The 25,388-nt window shown below is 41.6% G+C and overlaps 1 protein-coding gene across 4 annotated transcripts in view; it reads right to left on the bottom strand.

Annotated features, from left to right (window-relative positions):
- Positions 1-25,388, bottom strand: part of vwc2l (von Willebrand factor C domain containing 2 like) — a 59,604-nt gene that overhangs the window by 22,905 nt on the left and 11,311 nt on the right. For 2 of the 4 annotated variants that reach the window (XM_072685451.1, XM_072685452.1), the window contains 2 exons: positions 22,038-22,139; positions 7,700-7,829 (listed from right to left, as the gene is read on the bottom strand). In XM_072685451.1, the coding sequence (XP_072541552.1) occupies positions 7,700-7,829; positions 22,038-22,139 (232 nt within the window). The remainder of the gene's footprint in view (positions 1-7,699; positions 7,830-22,037; positions 22,140-25,388) is intronic. The other 2 variants (XM_072685453.1, XM_072685454.1) reach the window with 2 other exon arrangements.

Raw genomic sequence — 25,388 nt, 5'->3', positions numbered from 1 at the left:
TTGCGGTTAGCAGCACACACTTTGGGAATATAACCTGTCTGTTCAAGCTCATCTTGATAATTCTTTGCCCACCAGATCTTGCAGCTTGTCAGCATGGGACACATATTACGATCTAATATTCCAACTAGATCTGTAAGTGCGAATGACAAACCAAGAGGGTGCTAGGAGAGCGAGTCTCAGGTGGATGCCACCATGCCGAGAGGAGAGCAACATTATTCGGGAAGACTCTGTTATAATTACAAAAAACGTTTTGTTCTTGGTGCTATGCTAAGCTATTATAGCCTGTCCTATGCTCCATGGCTACCTTGAGTAAGCCAGTGAAGGCAGAGATAATCATCATTGTCCATGACCCACATTTCTATGTTTTTGTGAGAATCAGTTTTTGTTACATACTTACTATTTATACTTATTAAGATCCAACACTGGAAAATTACCTCTGTAAATGCCAATGATGCGTGATGTTTGGGAAGTCATCAATGCGTGAAATGCTAGGAGGTCACACAACTTGTTGTTTCATCAGTGCTGAACACCTGCTTTCTGCATGGTTACTTCACTACAATAAATACTTCTTCCCATCACATTTGGGATTAGCTAAAAGCTAGCGTAATGCCAGATCAACACAGTGTTAGGAGAGCGGGTGCTAGGCTGATGCCAATGAGCTACAATGTATAACCGCACACTATCCTAAAAGGACTAGTAGTAGTGCCAGTGATGCAAGATGTTTGGGAAGTCATGAATGCATAAAATGCTAGAAGGTCACATTACATCATTTGTTTTGCTTGACTGACCGATTGGATTCCAGACTGCTACAACTTTTTTTATTTTCTTTAAAAGTTTGCCAGGACCAAAGAGCCCTTCATCGCTCACTGGGACACCCATTATGGTTAAAATGTAGGATTTAATTTAATTTAATTTAATGTGAAAATGTTTTGCTTAATTGCTTTATATTTAAATGCATGATTGATGAGAATTGATCACTTTAAAATTAGTTGTCATGATTCTATTTTTATAATATCAGTCTACAGCATTATACATCCTATTATTATATAGTAATCCTTCAAAGTGAGTGGGTTATAGGCTCTGAATGGCTCAGTGGTCTAATGCACTACCCCTATAGCTTAGGGGTCGCAATCCCGAATCCCAACCATGCTGTTTTGCCATCAGCAGCCAGAGTCAGAGAGAGCACAATTGCCTGTGCTCTTTCCAGTTGGGCCGATGCCTTAAAGCAGTGTTGGCTGTGACAGGCGTCTGTTCGCTGATGTGGTGAAGCTGGGGACGTGTGGAGACGTGTGTTAAGTCCTTACCCTCCTAGTGGAAGAGCCAGGAGAACGGCTAGCAGCTAACGTAAGAATGATAGGTAAATGCTAGGCCAAAAAACAAACTCAGTCAATTGGCTACAACATCTTCAGGTAGCTAACCTCACATCGCGCCAAGAGGACAGCAATAATAGTCTGCTACAACTTTTTTGGCCATCTAGGTGCACACCCTGCCGATTAGACAGCAACTTGGAAATAATTACAATAAATCATTTGTTCTTGTTACAGTGCTAAGCTAGGCTATGCTACATGGCTACCTTGAGCTGTCTTGGTGCCATAATCCAGCCAGTAAATGCAGAGATTATCATTATTTTCTGTGAGCCCACCATAAATGAAAAAGCAGTGTGTTTAATCAGTGTTTCATTGAGGCAAAATAACAGGGTTGTAAAAAGGCCTGTAAAACCACATAAAACTTTTTTCATCACATGCTTTAGTTCAAGATTTAATCCCACCACTTTTGGGATTAGCTAAAAGCTATCAAAACGTCAGACTGACTGGGTGCTAGGAAAGTAGGGTACTAGGCTAATGCTAACCAGCTACAACTTCCTCAACCAGCTAACCACACAGTGCTGAGAGGACTTCTAGTTTTGTAATTGCCAATGATGTGAGATGAATGCATGAAATACTAGAAGGTCACATTTTGTTTGTTTTGTCAGTGCTCAGTTTTATTAGTGCTGAACACTTGCATTTCTACTGCATGGCTGATGCACTATTTTGTCCTGATCTCAGTACTTTTGGATGCTCCTACAAGCTAACATAGAGGTAGACTGACAGGGTGCTAGCTAGCATCGGTGGTGGCTCAGCGGTTAAAGCACTGGACTATTGATAACAAGGTTGTGGGTTCGATTCCCGGGCTTGGCAAGCTGCCACTGTTGGGCCCTTGAGCAAGGCCCTTTACCCTCTCTGCTCCCTGGGTGCTGGAGTTGGCTGCCCACTGCTCTGTGTGTGTGTGTGTGTGTGTGTGTGTGTGTGTATGTATGTATGTATGTATGTATGTATATATATATATACAGTCATGCCCGAAAGTATTCATACCCCTGGCAAAGTTTGACTTTACTTTTATTTAACCAGAAGTCATATTTTTGCCTTGGAAGGACACAGGCATCTCCCAGGAGATAACACGATGATGTACAAGAGGCATCATTGTGGGAAAAAGTATTTCTCAGCTTTTATACACATTTGAACAAAAAGTGGCATGTCCAAAATTATTCATACCCTTTGAAAACTATCACAGTATATGGGAAAATCCAAAGTTTTATACCATTCCAAATAGTCCAAGCTGTTTTAAAGCATCCTAATTACCCTGATTCATTGGGAACAGCTGTTTTAATCAACTCAACAGGAGAAAAACAGCAGCTCTCTGCAGTTGGTTTGTGGACAGTCATGGCTAAGACAAAGGAGCTCACTAAGGACCTGCGGCTGTGCACTGTGGCCGCTCACAAGTCAGGAAAGGGCTATAAAGCCATATCAAAATGTTTTCAAGTTCCAGTGGCTACAGTGCAAAGTATTATTAAAAAATACAAGAAGTTCCGCACTGTGGAAAATCTCAGAAGATGTGGTCGGAAGCCAAAAGTGACACCTGTGCTGGCCAGGAGAATAGTGAGAGAGGTGAAGAAAAATCCAAGGATCACCACCAAGGCCATCCTGGTGAATCTGGACTCTGCTGGTGGCGACATCTCAAGGCAGACAGTTCAACGGACACTGCACACTGCTGGGTTCCACGGACGCAGGCCAAGGAGGACACCACTTCTCCAGAAAAGGCACACAAAAGCCCGCTTGACCTTTGCAAATGCTCATCTGGACAAAGAAGAAGACTTCTGGTGTTCTGTTTTATGGTCAGATGAAACAAAAATTTAATTGTTTGGCCACAATGATGTGTGCACCATTTGGCGTAAAAAAGGAGAAGCCTTCAACCCTAAGAACACCATCCCCACTGTCAAACATGGTGGTGGGAACCTAATGATTTGGGGGTGTTTTTCAGCCAATGGACCAGGGAACTTGATCGCAGTAAATGGCACCATGAAAAAAGAGCAATACATCAAGATTCTCAACAACAACATCAGGCAGTCTGCAGAGAAACTTGGCCTTGGGAACCGGTGGACATTTCAGCACGACAACGACCCAAAACACACAGCCAAAGTGGTGAAGAAATGGTTAGCAGACAAAAACATTAATGTTTTGCAGTGGCCCAGCCAGAGTCCTGACTTGAATCCAATTGAGAATCTGTGGAGGGAGCTAAAGATCAGGGTGATGGCAAGGAGACCCTCGAACCTCAAAGAGTTGGAGCTCATCACTAAAGATGAATGGGCAAAAATACCAGTGGAGACATGCAAAAAACTGGTCAGCAATTACAGGAAGCGTTTGATTGCTGTAATAGCCAATAAAGGCTTTTCTATTAATTATTGAGAAGGGTATGAATAATTTTGGACATGCCACTTTTTGTTCAAATGTGTATAAAAGCTGAGAAATACTTTTTCCCACAATGATGCCTCTTGTACATCATCGTGTTATCTCCTGGGAGATGCCTGTGTCATTTCCAGGCAAAAATATAATTTCTGGTTAAATAAAAGTAAATTTAAGTCAAACTTTGACAGGGGTATGAATACTTTCGGGCATGACTGTATATATATATGTGTGTGTGTATTTGTAAATATTCAGATATTCCTGAATCTTACCAGGTAGTGTTCATTCGGAGTCGGAATAACAGGGTTGTTAACAGGCATCTATAGCCATTTTTCTCCCACATTTACAATTTACACTTAGAATTAAGATCCATCATTAAACATTGGTAAGTGCCAGTGATGACAGGTGTGACAAGATCATGAGGAAAAGTGCGATCTTCAGTCATTCTTTTTATCACATTGACATGCCAGAGTGCTCTGACAGCTGAGTGCACTGACAACCCTACTCACCCCTTTTTTCCTTACTAGTAGTGAAAAGACAAATGTGAGCACCAGAAGGATGTGGGCTACATTTCTGACTCAGTCATGCAGATTTGTCCTCTACAACACCCAGAGAATTCAGCCCTTTCTCTCTAGAGAGGCCACCCAGGTGCCTTTTCGGTCCCTTGCCATTTAAAGACTTGACTATAGCCACTTCCTCCTGGCTGGTCTATCCACATATACTATCAGGTCCTTGCAACTGATCCAGGAAGCAGCAGCATAACTTGTCTTCAGTTGTCAACCCTGACTCTGGTGTACAAAGTCACAAGTGGACCAGCCCCTCCCTACCTTATGTCAATGGCCAAAACCCAGTCCATAACAGAAGACCCTCAAGCTAAGTAAGTACGCCTCGGTTTGACCCATTAACCCTTAGAATGTTTGGAAGATGAGCATATAGACCTTTCTCTATTCTGGCACCAAGGTGGGGGAATGAACTTCCCCTGGGTGTCCGAACAGCAGAATCGCTCGCTGTGTTTAAACACTGACTGAAGAGCCATCTCTTTCAAGAGGACCTAAATTCCAAAACCAACAGTGGGTTCAATACAGTGAGTTATACAGACGTTACATTTTGGTTACTTAACACCATGACTTAAAATCAACATCTTATTTTTTTTTAAATCAACATCTTATTATTTTGCTCATCATACCTCACAATGCTGGTATTTTATGTCAATATGACATTTGCATGTAACATTTGAAAGAGGTTGAAATTTGGTTACTAAACACCACAACCAACAAAATATCAACTTCAGCTGTGGTCACTATCCTGTTTCCAGTTGACAGTTGACAGTAGACATTGTCCTGACATTGAATATTGGCCACACAATTTCACAGTCAGTGTTTATGCACATTATGTATTAAGTGTATGTAGCTGTTGATTATTATGCATATTTTGTATCCAGGTATCTTCACTGACTTTTGTTTTGGGTTGTATTTAAGCTTGAAGGTAAACTTGGGACTGTACTATATTCACACTAGCAAGGGATATTTTCTGACTTTGCAAGAGCTTTATCAAAACTCATTACAGCATTCCAGCGACAAAGTATAAGACTTTTAAACATGTTCATTTATTTTATTGTAACATTATACAACCCATATTTGAACCTTGGGTACCAATTGGGATTTTTACTGCTCCTGACTGACACAGACCCACAGAACAATGTTAAATAACTGCCTTACCAGGCAAGAAAAATTGTTGTAAGCATCATTTCTTTTCTAATACTTGCTTGTGTCCCATTGCCTTAATGACAACATCATTACACAAGTCTCCTGAGATCCAGCCATGGTTTATTTATTATGTTGTGTATATAGCATAGTATAGCATACAGCATTGGTACAAGCTAAGCAAAAAGGGTTGACTTCTAACAAAAACCACACTTGACAGCCATAACACTAAAACCACTGACAGGTAAAGTAAATAACATATATTATCTTATTATAACAGCACCTGTCAAAGTGGAGGATATATTAGGCAGCCAGTGAACAGTCAGTTCTTAGAGTCGACATGTTGGAAGGAAAAAAATGCTAGTATTAGTATCTGAGCCACTTATCTGAGCCAACCTAAAGTGCTTCAAGAAAAGATTTTTTTGGTGACCTGGGAACAGGAACATGATCACCCATGGCTCACTGCAAGCCGTAAAGGCCCCACCTCACAACTTACAGGACTTGGAGGATCTGATTACTTAGATCTCAGGGAGCTGCTTCTTAGTAGTTCCCAAAATTCAGAAAACCTCAGCGGGGGGAAGAGCCTGTTCTTATAAAACCCCCCAACTCTGGAATAACCTTCCAGATAATGTTCGGGACTCAGGCACAGTCTCAATCTTTAAATCTAAGCTGAAAACTCATCTGTTTAGTTTAGCTTTTGGTAATTAATGTTTCTTAGATAAAGGTTGCAGGTCCAGGGGTTCGCAGACCCAGGGAATTGTAGGACACTGAGATGCTGGAGCTGTCGTCTCGCCTCAAGCACGCGATCACTCAGGTTTGTGGACGGTGGAGCAGATGGACGCTAGCATTTCAGGGTGCCCCCATGTCTGTGTTACCTTCTGGCTCTCTCCTTTTAATTAGGCTGTAATAGTCAGACCTGCCGGAGTCGGCAGACGCAACAACATTCTCAGCTCTCCATGAAATCCTCTCAGTACTAACTCTCTCTTTTTACCTTCTCAGAGCCACCCAGCCCGACCTGCTGGAAGATTGCCCGCTGAGGTCCCCTCTACCTGTGTCAGACCAGCTGCCACCTACTAGTCCGACCATCAGGCCCCCCACCCACCACCACCCATACCAGACCAGCGGCTCACCCGCCTACCACTGCTACCTGTTTAGTGACCATGTTAGAACCTAAATGGTAACTATCTGCTACTATTAATATCATCACTATTAACTATCTGCTGTATCTGGTTTGGTCATTTTTATTAATAATGTTTAAATAGTTCTGATCAGAGGAGGATGGGTCTGGTCCCCCTTGTGAGTCTTGGTTCCTCCTAAGGTTTCTTCCTTCAGCTCTGAGGGAGGTTCTCCTTGCCACTGTCGTCACTGGCTGCTCACTGGGGGTCTTTGATCCTTCATGTCTTATGTTATTTCATTTTTTTTGTCTCTGTCTTTTATTAATTACTAATTATGTAAAGCTGCTTTGTGATGACAACAGTTGTAAAAAGCTATACAAAAAAAATTGACTTGACTTGAGTGCTAAAATCTTGGTACCAGATACCACAGGATGCATTCAGAGGTCTTGTGGAGTCCATGTCTGGACGGGTCAGAGCTGTTTTGGTGGCAACATGAGGCAGGTGGGTTCAAAGTTATGGCTGATTGGTGTTCTGGGTCAACAGTTATCAGCACATTGTGTACAAAACGTGTCTGGGTTGGAATTCAAACCCTGCCGTGTCTGCTGTGTGGTATTCACCCTGGGTGGCATACAGCTGTGTGGCTGTTCAGTATACACCCTTTTGACCAAAGATGTTCTATTGGGTTATGCTGCTGCCCTCCTCATGCCAGATTGTGGTTTTATTCCCCGCTTGGTAAAGCATACCACAGTATAGTTCTCAGTTACAGCTCCCAACCATAGACTGTATATAAGAGTGGACAGGAGGTCCCCATTCACTCCCGTTTTGCCGTTTTCAAGCCAAAAGATGGCTGAAACAGAAGCTGCTTGCACAGTACAGGTACAGTGGAGCCAGATGATGCGCAGTGGAGACGGGATGCGAGGCTGTGTGACTGGCCCATACTTTATCATCTCAGCTGGGATGCTCTGGCTTTGGGGATTTCCAAAACTGTTTGGTCACATATTTGTTCAAATTGGATTTAACCAAGTGTGAATGCACATTATTTCGTGGGGCCCTGTGAGGATGAAGCAGTTGGAATCCGAGCCACACATTTTTGCATCTTTGCTCTTGGACTGTGTGAAACAAATCATTTCTGGGAGATTGTGTAAAATGAAGCTGGTCTTACCGTTTTTACATATGGGACAGCACTGTTCTGGCTCATACACGGGGTTGACGCACTCCGGGACTGCACAGTCGGCCACCACACAGTGCACCTCACTGTTGGGCTCACAGCGACACCACTCACAGGGCGAAGGCTGGAAACAAACACACACACACACACACACACACACACAAAGAAAATACAGTGTGAGGAAGTTGGAGGCTGTTGAGTATACAGGTTCAGAATGGCAGAACCACATTTAGCAGCTGCAGCACACTCATGTTTACATGCTTTGATTGAAGAGGAGGAGTGTAGCCCATGAAGAGTGATGTTTAAAGTGTAGTGATATAGCTGAATGTCAAAGGGTTGCTTAGCTAGGGTTTGTCTGCTGTGTAGGTTTGCATATGGTTTGTTACTCTCATACTAGCCATCGGAGCCGTCTGAGCCGTCAGAGCCTAGCTGGTGAATTGTGGAAGGAGATAAAGATTTTGGGAGCTAAAGCTCTCACAGTAGGAACGTGTGGTTGTTCTGTTCTGGTGTTGTTCGCGGTTAGAGTCTCTGAGTGTGGTACTAGCTAACTCAGCAGTTCTACTGTATGTATGATGTGTAGTTTTAATAAACTGAAAATGAATAAAACCTTTTTTATGCCTGTTTTTCAGATCTTTCCCCTGCCTTCATTAGCTCCAACTTTTTATGCCACATGTTATTGATCCCAGAGCTCACTACACCAAAAGTAGGGTAGTAACACTGCAGCTTAATGTACTTTGGCTCAAAAAAAAAAAAAAAAAAACTGATTTGAAAATATTTTATATATATAAATTTTTTTTTTTTTCATTTTATTCAAATGCCTGGGTGTCTAATATTCCATCCATAAAGGGACAGGCCAACTTAAAATAGATTAAAGACAACTTAAAGATATTTAGTCTGTATTCCTCCAATTAATTTGTTTTCTTTTTATTCCCATCTGTAGGTTGGAACGTCCCCTATCGCATAATGTCCTCAGACTGGGAAACTTTTGACAGTGGAGTGCTGAGTCCTCTCTGGGATTTGATCTTATGATCTCCTCACACTAAATGAACAGCAGTTAGACCGTAGGGTTGGTCTAGAGCTGTGAAAATACACTAAATGCATGTTTCCACAGCTCTAGAGTGGAGCAACTGTCTAACTGTCTGCTTTTTAAGAGACTGAGGAGATCATAAGTTTGAATTCCATCAACTTCACAGTCCTCCATGGTCAGGAATATGAGAATAGGAAGGCCTCCCCACATGTGATAGGGAGAGTTCGAGCCTGCAGATGGGAATAAACAGTAAACAAATTGAGGGGGGCGGAGCCAGAGTCTAAGCATTTTACACAGTATTTAATCAGTTTCAGTTCCACCTCATTTACTAATGTTTTTGAGGCTCAGATCAACATGTTTTGTTGGCCAAATTGAGATGCAAATGTAAAAAAGAGAATATTGACTAAACTGAGGAGCTAGCATGATCAGTTGTTTGGACTGAGACCATTTGATTAAACAAGTGGAATCAGGTGTGCCCCAATTTATTTGGAATGAAAACATGCAGATTAAGATTGGACTCCCTTGTTCTAACAAATAAAATGAGGTCATGGTGTCTGACATGATGTGAATACTTGTGTACAACCTTCTGCATTGCAGTCTTTACCATTATTACATGTAAATGTCAAACCACTAGTATACTCTATACAGTATTACTCTACTACTCTATGTTGAGCTTGTGTTGGGACTGAAAAATCAGAGCCATCTAATCTGCCCAAAAAGAGAAATTGTGTTTGGCCAGGATGCTATTAAAATCTTGGACAAACATGATCCTCATTGGGTTTCAGAGCCTGTTTACTTATTGCTGCGATAATATCTTCCCTTATCTGCCTCCTGATACAACCAGTCCTCTATTGCAGAGGCTGTGACAATGTAAAATTTGCAAATTGTGCTGTTTGCTGGTCATGTAGCGTATTGATTACATTATGATGTAAAATGCATTTTTATTTTCACACCGAGATTCAGAAGCCCTCAGCCGTGCTCATTCTTGCCAGTCGGCTGCGTATACGCAGTAATTGCTCATTCAGATCCAGGCCTGCTGTCCCAAGGAACGACGGCGTTCAACAGGCAGAAAAGACTTGCGCATGCTGTTGAATTATTGCATGAAAAACTACAGTGCTTAGTTATAGATCTGTACATACTCAAAGCCATGCAAAGTAGCACAGAAGTAATTAAGCATCTCTGCTGATTCGGTAAGGTTAAACGCGGCCACTATCTGATGACCTTTCCAGCTTCAGCTGCGCATCTGTGAGTATCTGCGGCGTGCCAATTATTGCGAGTGGCACTCACTGTGGCCCTGTGTTTATGCTCAGTGGCCTTGGCAGTTTTCCATCTGCAGGAAAACGAGGGAGTGGGTCTGAAGGTCACAGGACTGGACTGAAGGGGATACGGGGCCTATGGGGCCAGGTTGGCGGATCTGAAAGCTTGGGCCGCCGGTCCACCAGTGGTCATGGCCTTTAATCTCCCCACACTGTGTAATTGGCACAGTGCGAAGCCTGGGCACTAATAATCCTCTGTTCACCGTCGATAAGGGCACGCAGTCCAGCGGGACGGGGGCTTGTGAACTCGCCCATGGAAATCGGCTTTAATTGTACCAGGCTCCTCGCAAAGGCAAAGCAAGGCTAAAGAGAGCCACGCCGGTTTGTGGCAGAGAACAGGATGGCTGTTTTTACTTTCAACACGAACGGTTATGATGGGAAGCCTGCCTGCCAAAGGATGGAAGAAATGCTTAAACCTTCCACTTTGGGAAAGGTCGCTGAAGTAAAATAGTCACGGAAGGGCAGTGCTATCAGAGAAATGAAAGGAATAAAGAGGCAGACAGTAGGTACAGAAATTCTGATAATCAATCATTATAAGTGTTCCCTCAGTAGGCAGGGTCTTCATTCAGCTGGGCCAAGAGGTGAACATTATCTGCTACCGGGAAGTCTCTCAAACAGAACCTGGATCATTCTCATAAGCTTTACTTCTCCCCGGGGGCGTTTCTTCCCCCTCCCTCCGCCAAAGACTTAAGCAAATCAGATGGCAGGCTTTTTTTTAAGGCTATTGAAGAACTGAGCCAAAAACCAAGGACAGAGAGATTGTGTAATATGCTGCTTTTTAACACTCAGACTTTCTCTCCAGCTGCTTTCAGCTCAGTATCACTAGACTGACGCTAGACTTAAGTATGGTCCCGCACACTCAGATGTCTCGGTCCAGTGAGCGATTTGTAAAAGAAAGAGTGTCGGTGTCACAACTCCATGCAGTGTAATTATATCTTGTTTTCCAGACGGCTGGCAATTAGTTTAATTGTGTAGTGAAGAGATGTTTCCCTCTGTCTTTGTGCTCTCATGGCACCCGTGTAATCAAGCATTTGTCATGGTTGTCATGCTTTGATTCAGTGTGAATTCCAAAAATGTTATTAATGTGTGAATTGTATGAGTGACTGTACTTGATCTGCTGCCAGATCTTTTGAGAGCCAACGTTCGAGCTCTGACATTACTAAGAGCACACTGTTAAACCTGCATTCATTAGTCCTGTTAGTCATTTAGGAGGAGTGAGAGCAGCGCTGCTGGGATTACTTTACCATTAATGACGATTATGTTAGATGCTGTAACTTGTACTGCATTGTCATGACTGATGTGTCATTTGACATAATATTAAGTGGCCTACATCGAAGATATAACCACATTTCTCACTGTTATGCATTTCTCACAAATTATGCACCCCTTTTTCCAAACATACCTTTGATCATTGCAGCTGAAATGTTAGATTTTAACCTTATCAGTCTGCATAACTTGTTTTCAAAGTGCATCAGGCTTGTTCCTTCGAAAACGTCTAATGCTGAATTTTGCCATGACAAGCCAGGAAAGGCTTTCTTCTTAATGCTTTTAATTTGTAATCATGCAGGTCTTGCTGTACAGTAGAAGAGTGTACCACCACAGTCAATTTTTGAAGAGCCTGGCTACTATATATATATATATTATATATATATTATAATAATATTATATATTATTGAAAAGTCTAATATAGTAAATTGTCGCTGTCCAATGAAAAACTTGTTCAGAATGGTGAAGGCAAAAATGTCTTAACTTAAGTCTTAACTTTGAATGGAAGTCAGTGAAAAGAGTTAATTGTATGTAATTTAGAGCATTTCTATTGGTCCATTCATCCAGAATTATTTACACAGTGTTCAGCGCAGCAACAGGGTCAAACCATGGACAAAACTGAAAACGCCACTGGAGATACAGTTTATCATTGGACAGCAGTGATATACAGGTATAGGCAAGTGGACAATGATCAAATTTACAAAAGGGACTAAAGGTTACATTTTTAATTTAACTTTTAATATTTTAAGCAAGATTACTTTGTACTTTTTTAAGCTTACTGCACTGCACACTTTGTTACATATGCAGTGCTGTTTACAACACTTGAACGAACAGAGCTGGACTACATACTACGTTATTTCTCTATTTATTAGTATAGTAACTTAGCTTACACATTAATCACCCAGCCATCATGCACACATGTATGTATTGTCTTTGTAATTGTTGTCTATGCACCTTGTCTTGTGTTTTGTCTATTGTCCTTGCCCCATTGTACCACATCCTTACTTATTCTGCATCAGAGGCTTAGCCTGGCAGTGTTTCGTTGCACTGTATAACTCTGTATTAGTATCCTGACAATAAAGGTGTATTAAATTAAATGTAATTTATTTTAAATCCACCTCTCAAAATACCAAAAAAAGGAAAAATGCCTGAAGCAATGCCTGAAGCAACACCCTGCATGATCAGTATCCTCATTAGCAAATATCACAGCTTGTAGCCAGCTTTTGTTGTTCAAGTTTTTGTTTGGGATACTTTCACATGTTTTTCCTTGCAAAAGGCCTCTAGCTCTAATCTACCAGTATTTAACTGAATCTATTCTTCCCTCTAACAGTGGAATGTTCCCTGTGCCACTGGCTGCAACACAAACCCACAACATGATCAATCACTCTTGTGCTTCACAGTTGGAGAGTGTTCTTTTCATGAAATTTTGCACCCTTTTTTCCAAACATACCTTTGATCATTGCAGACGAAATGTTAGATTTGAACTTTATCAGTCTGCATAACTTGTTTTCAAAGTGGATCAGGCTTGTTTAGATGTTCTTTCGAAAACGTCTAATGCTGAATTTTGCGGTGATGAACCAGAAAAGGCTTTCTTCTTAATGCTTTTAAATTGTAATCATGCAGGTCTTGCTGTACAGTAGAAGAGTGTACCGCTAGAGTCAATTTATGGAGAGCCTGGCTACTTCCTATTTTCCTTGACTTATTAAAAAATGAAAAAATGCATGAGGGAGATGTCTTTAAATGCCAACTGAAGACCCATCTCTTCCAAGAGTACTTGGGCAAAGTGTAGGGTCGTACTGTGTACTGTGGTCTCCATCTAAGCTCAGAGGGATCTTCTGGATCCTAGTCTATACAAACTAGCTAAGGGCATTTTCTGAGTAAACAGTAAAGCACTTTTCGCACAAGTCGCTCTGGATAAGAGTGCCTGCTACATGCCTTAACTGTAAATGTAAATGAATAGGGGTGATTGGAGATATCGGCTAACAACTTTTAAAAAGGTTAAAATAGTATCTAACCACTTGTCCAGGATCTTCCTTTAATTTTGGAAATTTGTATGTCAGCTAATGCTACACTGTTTCATATGACTACCCTTGCAATGTTAAACATGGACATTATTACAATAAAGAGTACAGATTTATTATTCACTGTTACTCCCCTGTCTGCTCATAGTGGCTGCCATGAAAGCGATTTGCACTCGCTGACATCATCATTACAAATGAGCTTTAAAAATATGTCTGCGGTGCTGAAATGTGATTCTGTTGAGGAAATGAGGGCATTTTTTAATGTTTAAAAAAATCATGCATTCTGGACTCGTTTGAGAGCGCCCTCTAGTGTCTGACAAACCCGGAAGGCATTCTCGAGTAGTAATTCTCCTCTCTACAAGTTCTCTGGTACTCCAGAGTCTGCTAAGTCTTCCTGCAGGTCTTTTACACTTAAGAAAGGGGGTTGCTTTGCCTTTATGGAAATAATATGAGCAGTTCTCTGAAAATTCCTTGCTTTTCCAGACCTCAACTTGACCTTCCACCATCTCTGTTAAATGCCATTTCTGAATGATATTTTGAACCGATGAAAGGACTAGCTGAAAAAGCTTTGCTACCTTCTTATAGCCTTCTCCTGCTTTATGTGTTTTTTTAATGGGCTGTTTTAAATTTTCAGAGTGCTATACAGCTGCTTAGAAGACCCCATGGCTGCTAATTATTGGGACAAGGTTTGAGGAGTCATAGTTATTTATAATAATACTTTAGATTTTGCATCACTTGGCCTGTTTTTAACAATGATTATAAACAAGCCAGAGCCCCAAGACGCATCCTCTACTCACTTAGCTATTCACAGTAACAGAAATTGTGACCTGAAATGCGACCTGCATGCCAATGTCAAATATACCAGACAGTCTACGTATATCTAAATATTAGGTCACACAAATAGCCCATTCTGAATCCATGGCTTTATGTCGCACATTTATTTAGCTTACAGCAGTTTAGCTATGCATGCTAATGCTGAAGTTATAGAGATTATATAAGATTGTACCTCATTCAGAAGCCCTCAACTGCTTGCTAAATGAGGCATGATACAGGACCATCAGTCAGAAAAGAGATCATTTACATTACACTATATGTCCAAACCTCTTCTAATGCAATGCATTCAGCTACTTTAAGGTGCACCCAGCTTGTCTAGTCATTGTAGAGAAGTACTGGCAATAGATTAGGACTCAAACTATTGGCACCATGCTGCCTAATGTCAGGTGTGGTCTAGAGGGGTATAAACTCTTCCTTATTGAGCTGTGGAGCAGTGGAACTGTGTAGTCTGGAATGATGGTTGGTTCTCCATCCAATACTTTTGGGGATCATTTTGCAGAATCATTTTTCAATACTCTTGATTTCAGAAGAAACAATGAATGGGCAGGTGTCCCAATTTTTTTGAGCCTAAAAGACAGTTATAGAAACAGCCTGTTTAATTTTAATTGGGGAAGAGGTTGGAAATGATCATGTAAATGTGAAACCCACAAAAAACACTGTACATGGACCTCAGGGTAATAAAAATACTGGGGAAAAGTAGGACATGGATCCTTTATGAACATATTTCTAGACAAGCCTGCTGTCCTCTCATCTTACCCTTAGGCTCAATAAACACCTGCAACGCACCATAGCTTATCTTACATTGATTCAGTGTCAGACCTCAGGCAGTACTGCAGCTTATGTCATTTCATCCGCATGATGAACAGTGATCTAGTCAGGCAGTTGCTTAGCACCGACAGGGTTGGAGTTTTGTACAGTAAGAGAGTAACTATGTTTATCACAAAGCATCAGCGAAACCTTGATAGCGACAGACGCCTTCTCACAGATGAAAGATTCGCATTTACATTTACAGACCCACCGCTTTAGGAAGCCAGGCAATAACTGTATTTCTGTCATTGGTGCTTGCGTTTGTGAAAAATGGTTCCCTGATCACCCGATCACGCAAAATGTCGGCCTATAGCTCAGACGAATGTTGTAGTCGTATTTACAGTAAATATAAAATCATAAAGAATCAGTAAATGCTGTTGCTGGTAAATGGCAGACCTAGAATTACAGTAGCCCATAATATGCCTGCATGCAATAAGTCATTCTGGCCCCATTTAAAATCCAGAGGAAAACAGCTTCCAGGAGTCCCTCATATTTCATTTTTCATTTCGGGCCACTCCCGATTCAATTTGTCAAGTAATCATCAAGCCCTTGATTACTTGGCTCAGATGTGCTGTAAGCAGAATGGACTCAATAATGCAGAATGGCTCAGATTCAGCTAGGACATGGAGGGGCAACGGGTTGCCCTGCTCTAATCCCTTATGTGGAAACTAATTCCATAAACCAGGGGGCTTCTGTGTTTGGCAGGTAAATGCTGGGAAGACACTCACAAGCAGGCGAAGGTAACCAGCAATAAGAGGTGGGAAGTAATGCATTACAAAAAAGTATTTTTGAGGATAACTACATCAAAAAGGACTTTAATTGAAAACAAATGCAAACTTATTTGCTTGGCTTATTTTCTGCCATTGTGTGGAACTGTGCTGTTGTTTATTTAAAGGGCCCAGACCCTGTGCTTGTCTTGTATTTTATTTGTATCCATGAGGTTCACTTATAACACTGGTGTGGTTTTATGTACCAAAAGCAGTCCTAATCCATCTCCACATGACCATACCGCTCTTTATCCCTCAGAATTAAACAGGCTGTTTTTTGTTGAGGCTTTTAATAATTTTTATAATTTTGACTAAATGTAAAGAATTTAACATCAATAATTTAACCTCTATTCAAATCGTCTGTCTGGTATTATGCTTAATTCAAAATTCAGTGTTGGAGGGCGGGGATAAACTGCTGTAGACTGTACAGGCACATGTTCATCTACAAGTGTTCAAAATGGGCTGTTTTTGCAGCATGGTTTCCATGTATGGACTGGGAACATTATGTGTTGAAACTTAGGAAATGTTTACATACTACATACCAAAAAATAAAGGAAAAATCCAAAAGTTTTCAATGATATGGGCCCTTATCATGGACAACTGGAAAACCCTATAGGTAGAACATATTTTCTCAGGGGAAATTTACCATGGCCAGTTTACCTAGGGGGGATTTACCTTGGCTAGTTTACATAGGGGCAATTTAGCATGGTTAGTTTACATAGGAGCAATTTAGCATGGCTAGTTTACCTAGGGCCAATATACCATGGCTAGTTTACCTAGGGCCAATATACCATGGCTAGTTTACCTAGAGGCAATATACCATGGCTAGTTTACATAGGAGCAATTTAGCATGGTTAGTTTACCTAGGGGCAATATACCATGGCTAGTTTACATAGGAGCAATTTAGCATGGCTAGTTTACCTAGGGGCAATATACCATGGCTAGTTTACCTAGGGGCAATATACCATGGCTAGTTTACCTAGGGGCAATTTAGCATGGCAAGTTCACCTAGGGGCAATATACCATGGCTAGTTTACATAGGAGCAATTTAGCATGGCTAGTTTACCTAGGGCCAATATACCATGGCTAGTTTACCTAGGGCCAATATACCATGGCTAGTTTACCTAGAGGCAATATACCATGGCTAGTTTACCTAGGGGCAATTTAGCATGGCTAGTTTACCTAGGGGCAATATACCATGGCTAGTTTACATAGGAGCAATTTAGCATGGCTAGTTTACCTAGGGGCAATATACCATGGCTAGTTTACCTAGGGGCAATATACCATGGCTAGTTTACCTAGGGGCAATTTAGCATGGCAAGTTCACCTAGGGGCAATATACCATGGCTAGTTTACCTAGGGGCAATTTAGCATGGCTAGTTTACCTAGGGGCAATTTAGCATGGCTAGTTTACCTAGGGGCAATTTAGCATGGCTAGTTTACCTAGGGGCAATATACCATGGCTAGTTTACCTAGGGGCAATATACCATGGCTAGTTTACATAGGAGCAATATACCATGGCTAGTTTACCTAGGGGCAATTTAGCATGGTCAGTTTACCTAGGGGCAATTTAGCATGGCTAGTTTACCTAGGGGCAATATACCATGGCTAGTTTACCTAGGGGCAATATACCATGGCTAGTTTACATAGGAGCAATATAACATGGCTAGTTAACCTAGGGGCAATTTACCGTGGCTAGTTTACCTAGGGGCAATTTACCATGGCTAGTTTACCTAGGGGCAATTTAGCATGGCTAGTTTACCTAGGGACAATTTAGCATGGCTAGTTTACCTAGGGGCAATTTAGCATGGCTAGTTTACCTAGGGACAATTTAGCATGGCTAGTTTACCTAGGGGCAATTTAGCATGGCTAGTTCACCTAGGGGCAATATACCATGGCTAGTTTACCTAGGGGCAATTTACCATGGCTAGTTTACCTAGGGGCAATTTAGCATGGCTAGTTTACCTAGGGGCAATTTAGCATGGCTAGTTTACCTAGGGACAATTTAGCATGGCTAGTTTACCTAGGGGCAATTTAGCATGGCTAGTTCACCTAGGGGCAATATACCATGGCTAGTTTACCTAGGGGCAATATACCATGGCTAGTTTACCTAGGGCCAATTTAGCATGGTCAGTTTACCTAAGGGCAATTTAGCATGGCCAGTTTACCTAGGGGCAATTTACCATGGCTAGTTTACCTAAGGGCAACCATAGTACCTAGAGAACATGTCAAGCTCTTCACAAACAATGATTTGGGTGGGAACAACTCTAGGCTCCAGTCTGTAAACTAATCATTCCATAATCTCTCATTATAGAAACTGATATTAAAAATAAAGGGATTTTACTGAACTGATTAATCAGCAGCTCATCTGATCTAAACTCTGGGGCTGCATTATTCATACACACACAAAGATCGGATCGGTATTGGTTGATACCCAGCATTAAAAGACTGGTGGTGATGCAATCTGGGGACAAACTTTAACCCAAAATGTAGATATAAGCATCCTGATTCTGGTCCTGGTCCTGAACCTATCCCTGTTAGTTTAACTAAACTTAACCTTAATGCTGTTGAGAGTTTCAGAATCACTCCAGAGCTTATTACACATTAAGGTGTATTACTCAGTAACTACAGGGACTTCTGTACAAACTAGTGGGGCTCTTCTCTGGTAATAGAGGTTTGTAATAACACCTTTGGCCCGTCGACGTGACATAGGCTTAGGGGGTTAAACACTGTAGATAACCTATAGAGGGTTATTCAAATTTAATGGTGGCTTTAATACACCAGCAGCATGCAGTTTAGTACTTTTACTTACTATTCCAGTGATTTATCCATACAGCAGCAGTGCTCTTTCCAGCCCTTCTAGCTACACACTCAGCTCGTGATGTATTCTGTCAGAGTGGGTTAATTTACAATCACTTTGCATCTCCATCCACTTCTTCCCCCTTTTTTCATCTCGAGCAAATGACAGAACAACAGGGTGGCACGGCTGAGGGACTCTGCTCTAATTGATCTGCTCTTTGAGCCGCTGTGTCGGCAAGAAATGTAAGGGGGTGGGATTCTTGGTTGGAGATGGAGTATCAAAGCTGACAATTGCTGAAATGCTGCAGTGGACACTTGAACGCGTTCATCAAAGTGCTCCGTGCTGCCAGATGTTGTCAATGCGGGCCTCCGCAGCAGAGCAGTGAGATGGCGTGCTGCCACTCCAGCAGTAAAAGCTGAAGTGCGGTTTACATTTACAAGCTCTGCCATAAAATGAGGATGTGTTTGTATGTTTCGGGTTGGTTTAGTCAAATGTTATTTGACTGATTGCGCAATCAGTGCTGAAGTTGAAATGCATATTGTCGCTGTTACACAAAGCCCTGTATCTCCATTTTTTTAATCTGGTGGATGCTCTTTACATTTTGCCAAAATTTCATGATGAACGGACCAATAGGAATCCTCCAAAATGACTTGGAATAAGATATTTTTTGATTGACCACCATTGAATGTTACAAAATGCAAGGTTTTTATGTTACAGCAACGATACGTTATACTTACTGGGCACATGATGAGCAAACAAACACGGAGTATTTTAGGGCAAATGTGCTTTTAGACATGTGGGTGATTAGAGGGGGTCATGGTAAAGGTGGGAAGGGGAAGAGGGAGAAGGAAATTTCCCAGCCAACATGTTCATGTGGGGTTCACATGGGTAGAACCTGTTTTGGTGGGTTCCAGGTGAGCATGGGCTCTGAGTGGGTTTGTACATGCATTTTTACTCGAACCCAGTTAGGCTTTTCAAATGAGCCCCCTTGTTACAGCCCACCATAATCTCACATAGGTCCCATCTAGGCCCCTGTATGCAGTGTACAACCCTGATTGGGACCCAGATGAGCATCCATATATGGGGTCAACATGGAAGCCAAGGACAAAACGTTCTGGTTCCCAGTTGGGCTACCCATACAATCCCCACATTGACATGTTAGCTGGGGAGGGGGCAGCAAATTAGCAAGTCAGCATTCAGTCAACCAGAAACAAAAACAGAGAAATACAACCTGAAGAGAGGGTGATGGGAGATTAAAGAGAGACAAGCCATCTCATTTAGTCTCTGATGCTTATTTAGTTTGGGGGATTTAACTTGCTGGAACCAGTTCATAGCTCCAGTTCACTGGCCTACTTGTTTTTTTCTCCATCAGTGGAGCCTACTAAATTAAAACGGTGTGTTTCTCCAGGCAAGTGGATTGGAACATCATTTGGAGCGATTAATTTCAGGTACTTTTTATAGTCATTTCATTTGTAGGTGTCTGAGCAGTAATTAGTGACTCTCAAACTCTCCAACACAACGTGACGTGTGGGGGTGAGAAGCCTGTGTGTGTCGGTGTGTGTACAAGCAGGAGAGATTGAGGGAGGATGTTGGAGAGTGTGTGCATGTACAAGTGAGATGTAGAAAGTGGAGGACTGTATGTATGCGCTTCTGTACACTCTATTAAAAAAATAAAGGTTCTTTAAGTGGCTATATGAGCGATGCCATAGAAGAACCACTTTTCATTTAATACATAATCATGTTTGAAATACAGAAGGTTCTTTAGACCTGTCTAGACCTGAAAGGATCCTTACACTCTATAACAAATGTGAATCCTTATGGAGCCAAAAATGGCTCTTCTATGGAATCGCTTAAAGGAGCATTTGAAGCACCCACCTTTTTTTAAGAGTTTATGACGATGCACATGCCATGTCTATGTGAACTGTGTGTACCCCATTGGCATTTAGACAAAGCATGGAGCGATCTATCACTTCGCTTGGATATAATTTGTCTGTCACGTCATTTAAGCATAATTCCTGCAGTTTTCTGACCTAAATTGGATTTTCTATTGTTCTGTCTCACAGAGTTGCAGTCTTCTAACAATGACGAGAGCCGTGCTGTCCTGGCTGTGTTTACGCAGACGTCGCTTGATTGAAAAATCATCCTAGCAAAACAGAGCTCTCTGTGCTGGGAGACTGAACTGCAGCCGTGCGCAGCTTTTTAGTCAGAAAATTGGCCAATATTCCTGACAAGGCAATTCAACGCCTTGAGAATGGCAGGAGTTATCTGATTTATTCTCAAAGAATTGTTTTCTGCACACACTTAAAGCCTCGGCAGGTCCCTTAGTTATGGTCCTATGTGAGAAGATCTGTCTGTTTTGATTCTGTTTTGTTAGTATTGACCAAATTAGTATACATCATCTACTGATTTTGATGATTAATTAAGTAATTAGAGTAAAAGGATTTGATATCTGGGTAAATACATCATGAGTTGGTTGGCCAGGCATGGATTGAGCACTGTTTGTAGGCTAATTGCCAAGCCAGTTAATTTAAAAGCCTTGTTGTTTAGGCTTAGGCTTCTAAACTCTATGTGAGAAACCAGCCTTATACTGTTAATAAAAAGAACACACCTTCCTACACATTGTTAAGCCAATTATTTAAAAGAAAAAGACCTAACCTGCAAAATGTGTACATTTATTACTTAATCTGATCCACTTTTTAGGCTTAATTTTTGACACAAACCAGCCCTAAGCTGAAAACAGCATACTTTATTACAAATTGTAAAGTTAGTTTTCAGAAATGGAAAAGAACTCGCAAAATGTGTGAATTTGTAAATTAATTTGATCCTAGATTTCAGAATTGATGTATTTATTAATGTAAGAATTATAGCTTACTTAACCTTTTGAACCCTATGAGCCCTATTTACTATTATGTTGCTATTCTTCTTAATGCAGAAACTACCATGGGTTACTTGGTAACAGTTCAGCATATTTTGAGTCCCACAGGGTTTAATTATAGAGTCAATGAAATTGAAAATTATGAGAGTAATGCAGTTATGAGGGTGAAGAACTAAAGAGTTGGCTTAATTGCAGGTTTAAGGAGTTAAAGTTAATTAGTAATATGCTAATTTATGCTAAGTAAGGCATTTTCCAGTACACTCAGCCTGTATAGTTTGGCCTACAGTTTAAAGTGTCTATAAATGTGTGTGTCCATCAGGATATGCATTATCACCATGCAAATTACCTTCCAGGCATAGCCCATTCATCAAGAAGGTACAATGTAATCGCTGACTTTCTGTCATTATTGTTTAATTAAGTTTAATTGAGTAATGGTGACAGTCCATCTATGAGATGACTATGAGAGATGCATTTACTCATACTTTTTAAAGCATGGCCTCTCCTTTCTCCTCTCGCCCTCTCCCTCTGGTATTCTCCCTTCCTGATCCCAGGAGCGCGGACGGGATCGTTCGGAGCTCACATCCCAGCCCTAGCCTGGCTGCCTGGGATCTGAACTCACCCTATAGCTCCGGGCGCTTGCTTGCAGCTGGGCAGGGGCTAGGACCGCGGTGGTTGAGTGGCTCCCTTCCTCGGCTGCTGGGGAACCCTGTAGGTGAAACACCTACCGAGGGTGAGTGGCACAGCGCTTAAAGAACACAACACAACAGCAGAAAAGGAACCACCAACCCCCAGAGTCCCCATGCCTACCAGCCCCAACACTGCATTCATTCCCTACAACAGCATAGTTAGTAGATAGATAGATAGTACTATTCTAAGTATACACTCTTAAAGGTGCCAAAAGACTCTTTGGAGCAGAACCATTGAATAGCCACTACTGGTTCCATAAGAGTCTATCTGGGGATGTTTCATTAAAGAAAAATCCAGTATTTTTTTGTCAAATCGACACCTACCGTTGGCAATAGATATGTTGCCCATAGAAAATAATAGAAAGCCTGTTGATTAAAAATATACACTGCTATGCAGACGTTTCAGGCATCTAAACACGTTATTTTAAATCCATTCAATCCAATTTCAGTAATATGTAGTGCTGGGCGGGATGGCGGTTCTTTCAGTTTATTATATGTAATCCTATGTTATTAGAAAAAACACAAGGTGACCATGTACAAAACAAAAATACTGATGTAAGCTTAAATATAAAGCACATTGGTGGAAAGATGCTGCAGTATTCCTTTCAAAGAACCCTTCATTGAAAAGTTCTCATTGAAAAGAGAATCAAAAGTGACAGTGAAAGTGCTTCTGCTGTTGCGTTGCTCCATTTTCTGTGGCATGGCAGATTTATTATGCTCTACATTGGACAAACTACTGTCATGGTGTAAATTGATATTGTATATTCAGTTATATTTGAATCCCATGGATACAAATACAGCTATCAGAGAGATGCGTTTGCTGGGAAGTGACGCGCTGATGTTGCACTTTGAGTTTTTATGTGGAGTTTTCTCTCCGCCACGGTAATGTGCAGTAATTACTAACACATCAGAAGCCTGCAGTCGTCTCCTGTCCTCAGCGGAGAGCCCTCCGTGGGCTTGGAAGAGTCACATCTCTGCGGGGCTCTGGTCTGTCCGCCGTGCCAAGTAAATGCAGGCTTCTGCAGATGGAGCGCCATGCCGAAGCCTAAGGAAATGCCAGCGTGGCCCACACCAAAGGTTACCCTGTCGGCTTCTCTTAATTGGAGCTGCTATTAGGAGCTGTAACACCCTTTTGCTTGCCGTTCTCAGCTGGGCTTCAGCGTTCTCTGTGTAATTCAAAGAGATGGACTGGAATTCTCGCTGGACCAAAACAGGAAGATGATATCCCTCTCCTACCTAAACACCTGCAGCAAGCTGACCTCCACGACCTGATCTGAAATATGCATATGTTTGTCCACGTGTTCATTAATTGCATATCTCCACTTTGCTCCATACTCTTAATAATCAGGGTGATTCAGATGGTTCTTTGAGAAATGCTATAGAAAAATGATAATTATTTATTTGTAATCGAGAAACATGCGTGTGAAGATCCTTTCAAAGGTCCAAAGATCTAAAGGTCTAAGGTCCTCACACTCACAAATCTCTATTACAAACAAGCTTCTTTCTGGAATTAAAAGTTGCTTTTCAGTGGCACCACTCAAAGAACCATCAGAAGCACCTTTAAGGGAATTTCTAGGGGAATTTCAGACTTATAGTTGGTTTGCTCTCACCCAAATTAGTAAACGGTTTGTGAACTTGGAGAGTGCTTGGTTTGGTCTGTTTACACACAGGGAAAAATTCAAGCTCACAACAAACCAGATGAGAATGTTCTCTCATCATATTGGACCTGTCTGGGGTGGGAGCAAGAAAGTAAATACAGAAAGAAGGCCCTGTGTTCCAGACTAGTGCAGATTTCAGTGTAGTTTAACATGGAGCAACAGCAGACACAGCATCTGTTCATATGCTACTGGAGCTGTTTAGCTCAAACTTACTGAGTACACCTGATAGTTGGAATGGTTTGAGTTTGGATCACGTTCTGGCTCCAGAGTTAGTTTGGAACCGGACAGAGACCACCTCTTCTCAAGGGTCTTGCTCCATTGCACTTATTTTGGTCTACAACTGAGTGTGAATACTGTATTCGCACCTGTCCAAATGAATCACACCAAGGGTGAAAATAACCAGAGTCAGATTTAATCAGACTAAAAAGTGCATTAGTGAAAATGCTCTAAGAATCCACTGGGCTCTTCCCGCTCACTTTTGGGGCAAGAAATCAATTAGGCCAGATAAACACAGTTGAAGACTGATGGGAGATGTCCTGTCCTGGTCAGTAGACATTGCTGAAGACCATCAGGCATGCAAGGATGGGAAGCTATTGATTATGTCCGATCTTCCTCATGAAAACCATAAGGCTTATGTGAGCAAATACAGCCTGCTGGAAAACATGGGCGTGCATCAGAAGACAAAGATAATCAGCCTTGCACTTCCCCATCAGCCACTCTCTACCTGGGATGGATTAAGTATTAGACTTAAGAAGTTGATCCCAGGGCCCCTAATTAACAATACAGTGCTTTACTTTGCCACTCTCCCTCAATACTAATTACCTAATGTAGACGTCTTGTTTGGCAGCTAAAAGCCTTGTCAAATATCAAGCTAAATGCAGCACCTGATCAGTCCTTTGTATATGCCTGGCATGGCGTCTGCTATCCGTAAGCTTGGTTTTGATTTGAGACTATTACAGGGGGGCATAAACCCCAATCGCAGAGTGGATAGCATCTACTTAGCTGGGCACACGTGTTGATTAAACATTGCTGGGAACTACACAGGCCGGTAATGTGGTGAAGAAGTAATGGTTGCCAACTTTACCCTTCAGTCCCTAATTTCTATCACAGTCTCAATGAAATCAACATCTGCCAAATTAGCAGTGCTCAACGGAGGTAAGCCAGAGCCACTTTAAAAGAAACAAGGGTTGCTGGGAGGTAATTGGTGGAAAAGGCACTTAAAAGAATGTGCGGGTTTGCCAAGTTGCTGATTAGCTGAGCTGGGACAGGCTCATGCCTCGTTGAATTAGTTGAGTTTAAGACTGATAAGCAGTAATCTGGCAGGCGTCACACCTTCCTTTGGATGGTGCAGGGACTGTGTACTGTGTAGTTGTGTGTGGCCCAAATGGCTTCTCTAATAAAACTCCATTTCTATCTTTCCCCAGGCTTTGCTTCACTGTAGTATCCAACTGTCTGGATCCTGAATACATAACAGGCAGGACACTAGCAGTTTTTATGTGCTACCAGCCTCTGTGCAGTTTTTAAACTTGCTATAGATACAATGAATATTGTAGAATCTGGGAAATATGCGAATGACAGCTTTTTTGGTTTTAGACAGATATAATGTAGGTTCAGATTCCATGTTGT

The sequence above is a fragment of the Salminus brasiliensis genome, chromosome 8 (genome assembly GCF_030463535.1).
Source record: "Salminus brasiliensis chromosome 8, fSalBra1.hap2, whole genome shotgun sequence".
NCBI classification, from domain to species: domain Eukaryota; kingdom Metazoa; phylum Chordata; class Actinopteri; order Characiformes; family Bryconidae; genus Salminus; species Salminus brasiliensis.
The sequence above is the reverse complement of the archived record's forward strand: the minus strand, read 5'-3'. Positions and strand labels throughout refer to the sequence as shown.